The sequence below is a fragment of the Xenopus laevis genome, chromosome 2S (genome assembly GCF_017654675.1).
Source record: "Xenopus laevis strain J_2021 chromosome 2S, Xenopus_laevis_v10.1, whole genome shotgun sequence".
Lineage (NCBI taxonomy): Eukaryota > Metazoa > Chordata > Amphibia > Anura > Pipidae > Xenopus > Xenopus laevis.
Window position 1 is genome coordinate 89346890 of NC_054374.1, and position 14739 is coordinate 89361628.

Consider the following 14739-nt stretch of genomic DNA (forward strand, 5'->3'; position numbering starts at 1 on the left):
ACTGGCCTACAATTGCCAGGCTGAGATCGTAATCCCTTTTTAAATATTGGAATGACATCAGCTTTTCTCTAATCCATTGGTACCATACCAGTCTAAGACTGATACCAGCTATTAATTTTTATAAATCATATACAGTCAAGGTGTTTCAAAGGCCTTTTTTCAGAGAAAACTGGTTCACAAGCAGCCATACACTGTCCAAACTGTTGTTCCTATGGTGATAATGAGGGACCTTCCCCATGGGATTCACAGTGCAACGACAGTGGCTTACTCTGATGGTCTAGTGGCTGATGGGGAAGCCCGCCGTGCCTCCGGTGGGGACGCCCGCTGCATGTTTCCTTGCTCCCTCTGCGCGGTGCCTCTATGGCGCGCACGATGCGCACTTCCAGGTTTTACGTGCCGTATTAATGATGTGAAATTCAAAGGTATTTAAAGGGGCTTTGAATGAAAACTGATTGCCTGTTGTTAGGTCTAACTCGGTTAGGTCTGGTTTCGTTTTCCTTGTGAATCCTGCTTGTTTATACTGGTATTGACCCTAGCCTGCCTGACTATTCTGAACTCTCCTGTCTGACTATCCTGTGAATTCAGCCTGTACCGAACCCTGCCTGTCTGACCACGCTATTCCATTTGGTTTCTCCTGAGTGTGGCCTTCCTTCAAAAATCCTTCGTAAACAATTGTGCCCCTTTGCTCATCCAGAACTCTTGCTTGGCTCCTTTCTTATTAAGACCTGGCAGCATCCGATTAGCAGAGTGCTCCTCCCGAAGTGAAAGGTGGCTGTTACAGGCAGAAGCAGAGCGGAGATCAGGGAGCCTAGCACTGGATCTGGATTTAGGGTGCCGATCGTGACACACAGTCAGTGCTGTCATATTGCATCTGTAGATACTCCAGAAAATACCACCTGTGTTAAGTGCATTGCTCTTTCTGTGATTTGTTTCATACAAAAAACATTTATATGAAATTACATAGGTAAAAATGATGACATCAGATATTCAGATACTCCTTTTTTCTAAGAGTCCTATTTTTCATTTGTCCTATGGTACCTCTGTCTATTTTATGCCCTGTCCCTGCTGAGCTGATCCATCAATAGGAATCTAGGGGTTTAAATAAGTTGATTTGAGTTTTTCGTCCATTATTTCTCAGATATTCATAGTTTTAATTATGTTGTCATGGGGATGTCTAAGGTTGGTAAATCAGAGGGAAAGAATCACATATTTGTCTTCTTGGTGAACCAATGGGACAATTTAGTGTATTGTCTTCTTCTCCATAGTGGGATATGGGGAGATTGCATTTCCATGATCGGCATAAAACTACTTCCTGTGTTTTTTTTTTCCTATGCAGTTAATACAGTTTACTCTGCAATAACATTTTGAAATGAAAATAATTAAAATGTCTCACTTTCATTTGCAAAAGGTAATCTAAATGTTATTCATTTCAGTCAATGGTCACATACATGCTGCATCTGCGATACCTCTATCATCTGTTACCTCTACCTATTCTTTGACCAACCAGAGGTTCTTGAGTGACCTCTTTTGTCCTGTTCTTTCATTATATGTAACGCATATATGAATGAAAGATGTCCTTTTTACCTGGCAGCCCTTGAGAGAGGACTTCTGAAAACCCTGCAGAAGCTTGATGACTACCTGAATTGCCCTCTGCCCAATGAAATTGATGAGAACAGCATGGATGATATCATATAATCCAACCGCAAGTTCTTGGATGTGGAGGAAATTACTTTAGCTGATTGCAACTTCCTGCCTAAACTTCATATCATCAAGGAAAACTAAGCTCAGCAGTTCAAATGTTACGCATTATGTATCAGTCAATGGGAAAATGTAGCCATGGTTTTTGACTTGATGTCATTCAATTGGGCTGATGTAGTAAAGGTGCATAAACACAATCTGGACTTCCAGATACATTTTTTATCTTCTACACAGATATTCCTTTCAATTTGTGAAATCCCATAATCATTATTATTTGGGACAAGTCCCAGAATCTATGCTTAAAAGAACAGTAAAAAAAAAAGCATTTAAAAGTTATTAAAATATAACGTACTGTTGCTATGCATTGGTAAAAATAATATGCTTTAGAACAGGTATGTCCAAAGTCAGGCCCGGGTGCCAATTGTGGCCCCTTTTCAAATTTACACTGGCCCTGAGCCCCCATCATGAAATTAATAATAATGAGCCCCCCCCCCAGCACAGTGGAATCAGGAATTGCCTAGCCTCAGCAGTAATATTTGGGCACATTAGTGAAATGATCTGCCACTTGGTCTATACTGCTGCCTGAGTGCTGAAGGTGTCCGTGCCAATACGTGTCTATTACTGAGTGACATGCCGCTAGATTACATGTACCTAGAATGTGATCCAAAATGTTTCATAGGTTGTGCAGAAGAAGGTATAATGATACATGTTTGGTGGGAATGCAGAGTAGTAGCTACCTTTTGGGACTTTGTGCATTTTCTATTTCAAATCTTACATGCTGGGGCTGATTCACTAAGGGTAGAATATCGAGGATTAATTAACCCTCGATATTCGACTAGGAATTTAAATCCTTCGACTTCGAATATCGAAGTCGAAGGATTTAGGGCAGATAGTTCGACATCTAAAAGCTACCGAAGTCAATGTTAGCCAAGCCTATGGGGACCTTCCCCATAGGCTACCTTTTTTTGATCGAAGGATTATTCCTTCGATCGAACGATTAAATCCTTCGAATCGAACGATTCGAAGGATTTAAATCCAACGATCGAAGGAATATCCTTCGATCAAAAAAAGGTAGCCAAGCCTATGGGGACCTTCCCCATAGGCTAACATTGACTTCGGTAGCTTTTAGATGCCGAACTAGGGGGTCAAAGTTTTTTTTAAAGAGACAGAACTTCGACTATCGAATGGTCGAATAGTCGAACGTTTTTTACTACGAATCCTTCGATTCAAAGTCGTAGTCGAAGATCGAAGTAGCCCATTCGATGGTCGAAGTAGCCCAAAAAAACCTTCGAAATTCGAAGTTTTTTTACTTTCGAATCCTTCACTTGAAGTTAGTGAATCAGCCCCATAATGTTTCCTAGAAACCCGTTTGTATTATTATGAGGGGGGGAAACGAAAAAATTTAATAGATCAGCACATACATTGAGTTAACATATATTAATAATATATTAAAAGCTAATAATTGGAAAAACCCTACTTTGCCATTAACAAAGCTGAAATCTTAAATAATTAATATTGCTACCAATGAGAAACTATTAAAATTATAACATTTGATTACCATGGATAGTATAGGAACATGATTCTGAACTTATCTCAGTTCTCCGTGTGTAATACGTCTGTACCTCTACAGCTATGTACCAATGGTTTTAATATATATTAATAAGTGATTGTATATCCCAGCTGTAATTTTGTTCTTTTTCTCTTTTCTTATGATCTTTCTCTTCTTTATTGTAATGTGAAAAATGTAATAAAGCTTGTTAGTATAAAAAAAATACCAGATACACTCTGTAGAATCCCATTGTATCTGCTATGTATCCTGAACCTTGAATGGCTGCCCCCATGGCTACACAGCAGCTTGTTTATATAAACTATAGTAGTCTTTCCAAAGCTAACACACCAGTATTAGACTTTATGCTGGGGCCATACATGTTTTACATGACTTTTGCACTTTTTTACTTGTAGATAATACAGAGCTTTATGCCAGACATTCTTCCCATCAAGGTCTACCACTGCAATGCAATTGCCTCAACTCTGTCACAGTTTCATGACAACATGTAATTTGATAATTTGAAAAAGCTGCTGTAGCAGCAGGCAATAGCAGAAACCACATCACTTCTATTTCTTTGCCTGTCACTTCTCTCTCTTCTCCTGTCAGCAATGGCAACAGAAACAGGTAAAACAAAAGATGTTATGGGATATTTCCTGCCCCTTGAGAATTTTCTGGAGAAAAAATACTTTTACGGCACTACATAGGTGGCGGTAAAATTTTGCAAATTTTGTCTTTTGCACAGTTCGCTGTTTAGTAAACCTGCCATTAATATGTACGTAGCATTATTTTCAGCGGATGCGATAAAATGCGATCACATATTCTTATGCAAAATAATTTGCAACTTAATATTTAATGAAAGTTAGTAAACTGGCGATAACATATTTGGCGAATATTCTGTCAATAATTTATGCGCATATTTTTACTGTGCTTTAGTAAAGGAACGACTTCTAATTTTACACTAGTAGGTTAAGAACCACGGCATGCCTACAGTATACTGCACCTGTTATTGTTACTAGTGAAGCAATGGTGGTGCCCTGTGTTAATTTTTATAACTTGGGTACATCATTGTCACCTACCTGGCAGGGCAGTCAATAAAATATGCTTCATTAGTGGAATTTCATTATCCTCCATAACCAAATCCCAGGATTTGAAATCCTTAAATCCATGACTGGGATCTGGTGATACCTGAGCAATGCACACTGCAGGGATCAGTTCACCAACATGTGCCCAGGAGACCGGGAGATTGAAAGAGCCTATGCTGATGTAGCCAAGCAGCTTGCCAAGTGACCTATATATGGAGACTGAATTAAGGCCTTCATTTCTTTTTTTAATGTTTTTTTTTCACCATCATTGTTCTTTTCTGGAGACACTTGGAGAAAAATAACCTTTTTTTTAAAATGTTAATTATGTATAATAGTAACTTCTTGAAACGCATCCAGAAATGATGAAGGCATTTCTTTGGTAAAAAATGTGGCCTGACAAAATAATTATTGAATTAAAGCAGTTATCAATTTAAAGTGTTAAACAGTTCTTACAGTTATAATTCCTCTCATTTTCAAATTGACCTTTAAAGTAATGGAACACCACCTCCTGAAGAGTTACCAGCAGTAATGAGTTCAATCAACATTAATCTGCTCAATAACTCTGAAGACCATGGGGCAAATTCACTAAAGGGCGAATTTTCATCAGCCGTTAATTCGCTACCACTACGCTAATTCACTTAAATGCAAAGTTGTGTCTCTGCAGCCGAACCCTGGCGAAGGTTCGCTAGCGTTAATTCATTTTATATTGTTCTTTCACTAACATTAGTTTCTGCCTAGCGAAACTTCATTAGGTCAATTTGAATAGGGCCGGTACATATAGGTCATATAAATGTCTTTATTAGAGATGTTCGTGCAAATGCTTGAAGAGTCCACTTATTATTACAAATGTCCAAGGAAACAAAATAAAGACAAAAGAGATCCTTTAATGCCCTAGACCTGAGCGCACCTTAAAACAAACATGGCATGTCCCTCAAATGGTTAAAAAAATTATCAAAATCTTTTAGCAGTTCGTTTTAAACCCAAACCTGCAAGAAACCTTGGCTACAGAGCAGGGCCGGACTGGGAGTAAAAAGCAGCCCTGGCAAAAAAATCAAGGCAGCCCACACATAAATGCGTGCTCGTGTTTAACTTATACACACACATTTTATATATGTATAGTAGGATATGGGTGTCAAAAGGCCCCAATATTGTGTGTATTTTACCAGCATTAGGCTGGTGAAGTATAAACTCCAGGGAAAAGTCTGTGTGGCTGCAGCAAGTAACGCTGTTTAATTCTATTCTGGATTGGGAAAAGCTGGATAGTGGGTCCCTGGAGTGAATGTAAGAGAGCAGGGTGGGCTTCCATTCCTTGCTTCATGTAAGGGTTTTCAGCTGCCAAGCTAGAGGCAGTGAACTAATTAAGCTACAGGTGAGCTGTAGTTAAAAGGAGTTGTGGAGCAACACCTCATGGCTTCTTCCCCTGGATATCTCCTGGAGCTGGAGGAGGGTGAGGGGGCCATGTGAGGACCTTCTTGAGTAAAGGAAGGTGCCTGTATATAGCTGGGAAGGAGAGTGATTCCCTGCTGACCTGTGTTCGAGAGAGAGCTCTAAAGGACTGGAGAGGAAAAGAGAAACCCCTCCCAGGAGACAAGTGTGTCTTGCGTGTGCCCAGAGAGGATTCTGGGATTTGCGGTCCACCCAAAAGCCAGTTTGGGCTAAGGAAACCGTGAGTTAAAGTTAACACCAGTGAAGGTGTGAATTTGGGCTGTTAATGCTAATATGAAGCTAATGTTATCCCCAATGTGAAGCCAGTGGGCTGATTTGTGCTTGTGCCAAATAAAAGTCAGCAAAGCTGCATTTAAACTTAAAGGCGGTGTCAGTCTCCATTCTCTGTGCTGAAAACTGTGCCGGGGCCTTGGGTTTTGCTACCTGAAGCTCACAGTATATATTGCTATCCGTATCATTTACGGTAGGGGGTACATTATTCCTTATAATACATGAGTGATACTCATGGCACTTGTGACATATTCTAATATGGCATGTTCCTGCTGGTAGAGAAGTACCTGAATGCAGGCAAGCAGTCTGTAATGTTATATAATAATCTGTGACCATGTTTAGGACTGTAGGAATACTCACACTGGTTCCTTGTACGGGGTTGAATAGTTTAGTGGTTAAAGGAGGCTTAATAGGTGGTTTGGTAGTTAAAGCAGGTGGGAAGGGAGAGCCTATCAGAGATCTGGTGAGGGCGCTTAAGGTGTCCATACATGGGCAGATACTGGCTGCCAGTTTGAGCATTAAGGATGACATTGGCAGCCCAAAATGATTTGTTTTTCCCAATAAATATCATCACAGGCTTTTTATAATTGTGGTGGAACTGCCAGAGGGGCTGATGGTGGGGCCGCGAGCGAGCGGTGGGGGCGATTTATTCGGCCGGGTTGCTTAGGGTGCAAGGTTAACTTGGCCCGGCACTGATTACAAGCATTTCTTGCCATTTAGCATCCAATAATATAGGATATAAATCTTACTGAATTCTATCTATACAGCATATACCAGGGGTGTCCAAACTTTTTTACAACGAGGGCCAGATTTGGTGAAGTGAAAATGTGTGGGGGCCGACCATTCTAATTGTTCCATTATCTGGGAGCACAAAAGAAAGGGAGGCCCCAAAATGGACAGGGCAACTCTAATGTACAATAGTTTGTTTCAGCTTATACTTGAGGGGATAATAAATAATTATTTACCACAAAAATCAGCCCTGACAAGCTTCCTGCATCTGCACCAGAACGATTACATAACACTGTGCCTAACCATAATGCTCCTACAGGCCTGGACTGGCAATCTGTGTACAGGCTACTTGCCTGGGAGTGGCAACCTTCCCCCCTTTCTCCTCCACCCCTCTGTAGCTCACTCTGACAGCCAGAGAGAGAAGTTGTGGAGGAGTGTGTTGTGTGAGTGCAGAAGAACAGAAGTCTCCTGCACAGACTGACTCTGACTGAGTTTTACCTCGTAGTCATGGTGAATGGCAGCACACTGCAGCAGGCAGCCTCTCTCAGTCTCCTGAGACGTCCACACGCTGTCTCCCCAGTCCCCACCCAGTTTCCAGAGGGCAGGCTTACAGTCTGACTCCAGCCAGCCAGCCAGAGTGAAGCCGTGGGGAGGGGGGCGTGCCTGGGCAGCACAGCTCTAGTGACGTCCACACTCTCACACACCCAGTCTCCTCACAGGCCAGCCAGCGAAGTGGGGGGCGGGGCATGCCGGCACAGCAGCAGCAGCAGTCTCTCTCCTCTCCAGGGACTGTAATCAGAGGGAATGAGGTGCCTGCCGTGCTGGACGTGGTGACGTTTACAGCGCTGCGCCGCCTCCCAGTTAGTTAGTTGGTCTGCGGTCGCTGGGAGATTAGGTCTTGGCTTGCTCCCTGTATCTTTTAGGAATTTGATGCGGGCCAATTTAAAATGGATCGCGGGCCGCAGTTGGCCCGCGGCCGTAGTTTGGACACCCCTGCTCCAAGTGAAGACATGAGGAGGAAAAGCCTCATGAATTGACAACTAAAGGCAGGTTAAAAAATGGCAACCCATCTGTTTTCTCGTGGGTACAACTATTACGTCAGTCTGGCCTCAGGGCTGGATTTACATAGCGGGCGCCCCTAAGCCCATTGCCATTCATCACCCCTGTCCCCTCCCCTTTATTCATGTAAAAAAAAAAAAAATCATGTAGGTTTTGCTATACTGTACTTAACATGAACCCACAGCTTTAAATGGGAACTAAAGCTTAACTAAAGTAGGGTAGAAATGTTGTACTGTAAGGGGGTTATTTATCAAGGTCCGAATTTATCTCAATATCGGCTGTTACAAACTCAGATCTGACCCGCTTATTTATTATTACATTTTCCCGAAAATTTGCTTTGCGGAAAAAACTCAGATTTTCATAATTTTTTTTGTGAAATTTCCCCGAAAGCTCAGAATTTTTCGGAGTTTTGACCCAAAAGCTCCGGAAACCTAGTGAAATTGCCCGGAACCCCCGACACAACCAAAAATCAATGGGACTGTTCCCATTGACTTTTATGCAACCTCGACAGGTTTGAGATGCCGTGTTTTTATATTTGGGCTTTTTAGCCCTCTGGGTTTAATAAATTACGAAAAATTCATGATTTTTTTTAAGCCTATTATAACAAAAAAAATACAATTTTGGGTATTCTGAGCTTAGTAAATAACCCCCTAGGTGTTGGGCTTCTGTACCAGCCCAAGTCAACCCCAGCCCTTTAGTAGTAAAGATCTGTGTCTCCAAAGATGCCCCAGTAGCTCCTCATCTCATTTTCTACTGATTCACTGCCCATGCTCTGTGCTGCTGTCACTTACTGAGCTTAGGGACTGACTCACAATATACAGTACACATAGAATAGAAATGTCACAATATACGGCTGTTTAATAATTAATACAGATAATTACTACATGTCAGCACAGAAACCAGTGCAACTAGCATCCAAATGTTATAATCCGCCTTGTAGCATCAGCTTATATTACAGATCAACCTCATTTTCTCATGGACTGTGGCGACCTCTAACTTCACTCTTTGATAAATATACCCTCATAGTGTTGTTGTGTAATAACTGCAAGCACTGGGCCAAAACCTTGATTGAACTGGAAAGCCCTGCAGCAGGAAGCAGCACTCATCCAAACACTGTGTGTGCTATAGCCTTAACACTTTATGCCATTTCTTATCTTTGTTATAAAAAAACTTACACTGTAAGATCAGTTGACAGGAGTTTATTTTGACAAATGTGTAAAAGCAGTGCTTTATAAGAATAAAGTATTTTGGCATCCTGAGTTCTCTGTAGCAGATATTTATTGAACCTGTGTATTCTGTTTGAGCACTGGCTTGTAATGTCTCTCTCTCTCTTTCTCTCTCTCTCTCTCTCTCTCTCTCTTCCCCCCCCCCCGTATACATTTCTCAGCAGCATCTGTGTAATATGAGCAACTACTGTATTAATTATATAGCTGCCTTAAATGGAATTTAGGGATTCTACTCAGCAGGGACAAAAATAAGAAATGTATAATGTTATCAATGACCCCCACTAGTGACGTGTAGGTCGACAAAAATTCCCTGGCCCTTACCCTCTGCTCCACCACCCACACCCAGCATGCACCCACCCACCCCAATGTGATGTCACAGAAGGGGCAGGTGCAAGTCTATAAAAGGTGTTGGTTGGAGCTGGAAGCCAGCACTGTAAGGTCACGACCCGACAATGGTGTGCCCATAGTTACTCCAGAGAGACAAGAGAAGGTGAAATATGATCTTTAAAATGCAATAAAAGTATAGAAGTTGATGCAAATAAAGTTTGGCACAACACAGGGCTTGATTTTATAAAAAAAATTTGTAGGAGCATTGTAGGTCTTTGAGGACTGAAACTTTGGCTGCTTAAAAGAACTTCTTATCATAAATGTTCTTGCTGTGTTATGACAAACCCCTAGGGTTTATGGTTCTTTTCAGACAAATAATCCACACATGTATATTAAAGTGACTATATTGTATAATAAATCAATGTTATGCAAAAACAATTACACTGAAACAATATTAACATTTACAAATGTTTGATATAGTCTACATTGTTGTTGTCAGGCCCTTATTGCATTTCTTTTGTCCATCTGATGGCTCCTGTTCCCAGGCTGCTTCTCATCTATCCCAGGCTGCTTCTGTCTTCATTCTCTCTTCCCAGGCTCCCCCCTGGCTAACCCCAGGGTTCTTTTTATGCCAGTCCTCAGCCACTGCCCCACAGCTCACCTCCCAACTGATGAGATGGAGGAGGTAAAATTCCACAACTTGTCCACATCCTGTCAAGCGGGTTTTCTCACATACAGTAATTCCCAGGTAACCCTTTGATATATAGAAGTTGGATCAGGGTGTGACTTGGTATTCAAGCTACAAAACTGACTTTGTAATTCATCCCCCATACACAGTGTATTATATAAATATGGCCCCAAACATATATAAAAGTAAATGGCATGCATGGGAATACACTGTTAGGAGAGTGCAGTAGTGATCTCCCCACTGCTCCGCTGAAGTGGCCCTGTTTGCTAAATTGAAACCATGCTCGTGGTGAAAAATATGCAAATCTGGTCACCAGGGGGTACCCACTTTATTTTACTTTACTTGTCCTATAACATCTTCTCCCTTTCACTTATTTGTGACATTTGTGTCAGTAAAACATGTTTAATGCACCTTCAACAGCCAACCTGCTAAACTATAGATAGAGCATGAAGCTCTTAGAATAAAGAATGGAAACAGGTACCACTTTTTCCCCATGATCAAGTTTAGGATGCATTTGTTTGTTCCTACATCCCTTGAAAGATAATTGAATGGGGAAAGAATCTAATGTAAAGACAGAGAACACCAGGGTGCCTAGCACTAGATGGGAATAAAAGAAATTTCAAAAATGTAATAGAAAATCCTCTTATTTATTACCTCTTAGTGATTACATAGTTTTGGGGTAGAATGATTTTATATTAAAGGGACAGTTCAATGTAAAAATAAAAACTGGATAAATAGATAGGCTATGAAAAAGTAAAATGTTTCTAATATAGTTAATTATCTAAAAATGTAATGTATAAAGGCTGGAATGATTGGATGTCTAACTCAGAGCTGCAAAGCAGGAAGTAGTGTTCTGTTATGTTAGTCAGAGAATTTAAGGGGGTCACATGGGACATAACTGTTCAGTGAGTTTGCAATTGATCCTTAGCATTCAGCTCAGATTCAAAAGCATCAGGTATGACCCATGTGGCCCCCCCTCAAGTCTCTGATTGGTAATGGTCCGGTAACCAAACAATGAGACGCAAGAGAGCTACAAAGCAGGAAGTAGTGTTCTGGCTATTATGTTGGACATCCGGTAACTCCAGCCTTGTAGATTATATTTTTGGCTAACTAACTATATTAGAAACATTTTTTATTTTGCACAGCCTATGTATCCAGTTTTTATATTGAACTGTTCCTTTAAAAGCCAATAAATCACAGATGGAACACATGTCCATTTTATCCCCAGTGTAGTCTGGTAGTGCTGCCTATAGATAAGTCCAATACTTGAGAAGTCCAAAGCTAAAAAGGAAAAATACCAGACTCCACTGCAAACATGAATAGAATGTATTTAAGGCCTAAGGAAAAGTCATTAAGAATAATTTAAGCATAAGGTCAGCTGCTGCAATCATAATATCTCTGGTATATGAAAGTAGCAATAAGGTAAAGTTATTAAGTTATTAGAAGTCATCATTCAATCCAGAGACACAGATTAAGTGGCCTTTAAAGATCTTTTACAGATAAATAATGTGCAAATGTTAGAGGGGAGTAGAATTATTACAAAAAAACATGGAAAGTAACAACTTACTCGTTTTTGAGCTGCATTAATCACTAAATATGCTCTGTGCATGATAAAGGATGTTCATTCAGTGAGGGGCACTATGGAATTAAGAACCTGGAAAACTGAAATAGAACTGTAAATCCCTTTGGATTAACCCAAAGGTCAAGTCAGTAAGAGAGTTAGTTCTCCCTGTAGAAGGGTGCAAAAAAGGTGCAAATCCATGTTTTCCCTCTTCCCATCAACTGGAAAATGCTAAAGAAGAAGAGCTTTCATCTTATGCCCTGGAGAAAGACACCCAGTTGGATTCCTCTGGTGTTACTTAACATGGAGGTGCAGGAATCAGTGCAGTTGCTAAAAGCCTGGATAATCAGATATCACAGAAATACAGAGAAAAAAACACTGCAAACTGAAATGAAAATGTACAGAATTTTATTTCAAGGGGTAATGCATAGCTGATTACAATCACTGTTAAAATGTTAAACAAGTTAAAAATCAGACATTATTAAAAAATCATTGACAATCACATTGAATATGACAATTTACATTCAATTTCAGAATAACCATTTTTCTTAAAACTAATTTCAAAACAAAATTGTTAAAACCAATTTCAGCGGGCAATTGGGAAATAGTCTTAGCAGTGACATGAGAATTATACATAAGTAAAAAAACAAATCAATCTGTGGCATTGTCACAAACAATATATAGAATGACAATAGCAATGACTTTCATTTATGAAACAAAATATACTAAGGAACAATTAAATTGCTAAGGACCCCAAGGAAAATGCTACCCTTTCCCTCTTGTTGGGGGTCACATGCTTAACTAAAGAGATCCATCATACCCAGCCTCTACCTAAACTAGGTAGCGATTTTTACCTACTACTTCTTAGAGAGAGAAAAGTCAAGTTAAAGGTATGCTCAGTTTGGCGTCTGAGCCGACTAGAGCTTTTTACCTACTACTTCTTAAGAGAGAGAAAAGTCAAGTTAAAGGTATGCTCAGCTTGGCGTCTGAGCCGGCTAGCGATTTTTACCTACTACTTCTTAGAGAGAGAAAAGTCAAGTTAAAGGTATGCTCAGTTTGGCGTCTGAGCCGACTAGAACTTTTTACCTACTACTTTTGAAGAGAGAGAAAAGTCAAGTTAAAGGTATGCTCAGTTTGGCGTCTGAGCCGACTAGATCTTTTTGCCTACTACTTTTTAAGAGAGAGAAAAGTCAAGTTAAAGGTATGCTCAGCTTGGCGTCTGAGCCGGCTAGAGCTTTTTACCTACTACTTCTTAAGAGAGAAAAGTCAAATTAAAGGTATGCTCCGTTTGGAGACTGAGCCAGCTAGAGCTTTTTACCTACTACTTCTTAGAGAGAGAAAAGTCAAGTTAAAGGTATGCTCCGTTTGGAGACTGAGCCGGCTAGAGCTTTTTACCTACTACTTCTTAGAGAGAGAAAAGTCAAGTTAAAGGTATGCCCAGCTTGGCGTCTGAGCCGGCTAGCAATTTTTACCTACTACTTCTTAGAGAGAGAAAAGTCAAGTTAAAGGTATGCTCAGTTGGGCGTCTGAGCCGGCTAGCGATTTTTACCTACTACTTATTACAGAGAAAAAAGTCCAGTTAAAGGTATGCTCAGTTTGGCGTATGAGGCGGCTAGCGATTTTAACCTACTACTTATTACAGAGAGAAAAGTCAAGTTAAAGGTATGCTCAGTTTGGCGTCTGAGCCGACTGGAGCTTTTTACCTACTACTTTTTAAGAGAGAGAAAAGTCAAGTTAAAGGTATGCTCCGGTTGGAGTCTGAGCCGGCTACAGCTTTTTACCTACTACTTTTTAAGAGAGAGAAAAGTCAAGTTAAAGGTATGCTCAGCTTGGCGTCTGAGCCGACTAGAGCTTTTTACCTACTACTTCTTAAGAGAGAAAAGTCAAATTAAAGGTATGCTCCGTTTGGAGACTGAGCCTGCTAGAGCTTTTTACCTACTACTTTTGAGAGAGCTTTTTACCTACTACTTTTTGAGAGAGAGAGAAAAGTCAAGTTAAAGGTATGCTCAGCTTGGCGTCTGAGCCGGCTAGCTCTTTTTACCTACTACTTCTTACAGAGAGAAAAGTCAAAATAAAGTTATGCGCAGCTTAGCGTCTGAACCGACTAGAGCTTTTTACCTACTACTTTTTAAGAGAGAGAAAAGTCAAGTTAAAGGTATGCTCAGTTTGGAGTCTGAGCCGGCTAGAGCTTTTTACCTACTACTTTTTAAGAGAGAGAAAAGTCAAGTTAAAGGTATGCTCCGGTTGGAGCCTGAGCCTGCTAGAGCTTTTTACCTACTACTTTTTGAGAGAGAGAGAAAAGTCAAGTTAAAGGTATGCTCAGCTTGGCGTCTGAGCCGGCTAGCTCTTTTTACCTACTACTTCTTACAGAGAGAAAAGTCAAAATAAAGTTATGCGCAGCTTAGCGTCTGAACCGACTAGAGCTTTTTACCTACTACTTTTTAAGAGAGAGAAAAGTCAAGTTAAAGGTATGCTCAGTTTGGCGTCTGAGCCGACTAGAGCTTTTTACCTACTACTTCTTAAGAGAGATAAAAGTCAAGTTAAAGGTATGCTCCGGTTGGAGTCTGAGCCGGCTACAGCTTTTTACCTACTACTTTTTAAGAGAGAGAAAAGTCAAGTTAAAGGTATGCTCATTTGGGCGTCTGAGCCGACTAGAGCTTTTTACCTACTACTTCTTAAGAGAGAGAAAAGTCAAGTTAAAGGTATGCTCAGCTTGGCGTCTGAGCCGGCTAGCGATTTTTACCTACTACTTCTTAAGAGAGAGAAAAGTCAAGTTAAAGGTATGCTCCGTTTGGAGTCTGAGCCTGCTAGAGCTTTTTACCTACTACTTTTTGAGAGAGAGAGAAAAGTCAAGTTAAAGGTATGCTCAGCTTGGCGTCTGAGCAGGCTAGCTCTTTTTACCTACTACTTCTTACAGAGAGAAAAGTCAAAATAAAGTTATGCGCAGCTTTGCGTCTGAACCGACTAGAGCTTTTTACCTACTACTTTTTAAGAGAGAGAAAAAATAGATTTTTGTACTTACCGTTAAATCCTTTTCTCTTGTCCTACATTGGGGGACACAGGCACCATGGGGATGAAGATCCTGTTGCTTGGAGGATGGACAC

At 40.5% G+C, this 14739-nt stretch overlaps 1 protein-coding gene across 1 annotated transcript in view; it reads right to left on the reverse strand.

Annotated features, from left to right (window-relative positions):
• Positions 1-7735, reverse strand: part of crcp.S (CGRP receptor component S homeolog) — a 29804-nt gene extending 22069 nt beyond the window's left edge. The window contains exon 1 of the mRNA XM_041582978.1: positions 7273-7735. Coding sequence (XP_041438912.1) covers positions 7273-7283 — 11 coding nt within the window. The 5' untranslated portion in view covers positions 7284-7735. The remainder of the gene's footprint in view (positions 1-7272) is intronic.
• Between the last annotated feature and the right edge of the window lie 7004 nt (positions 7736-14739).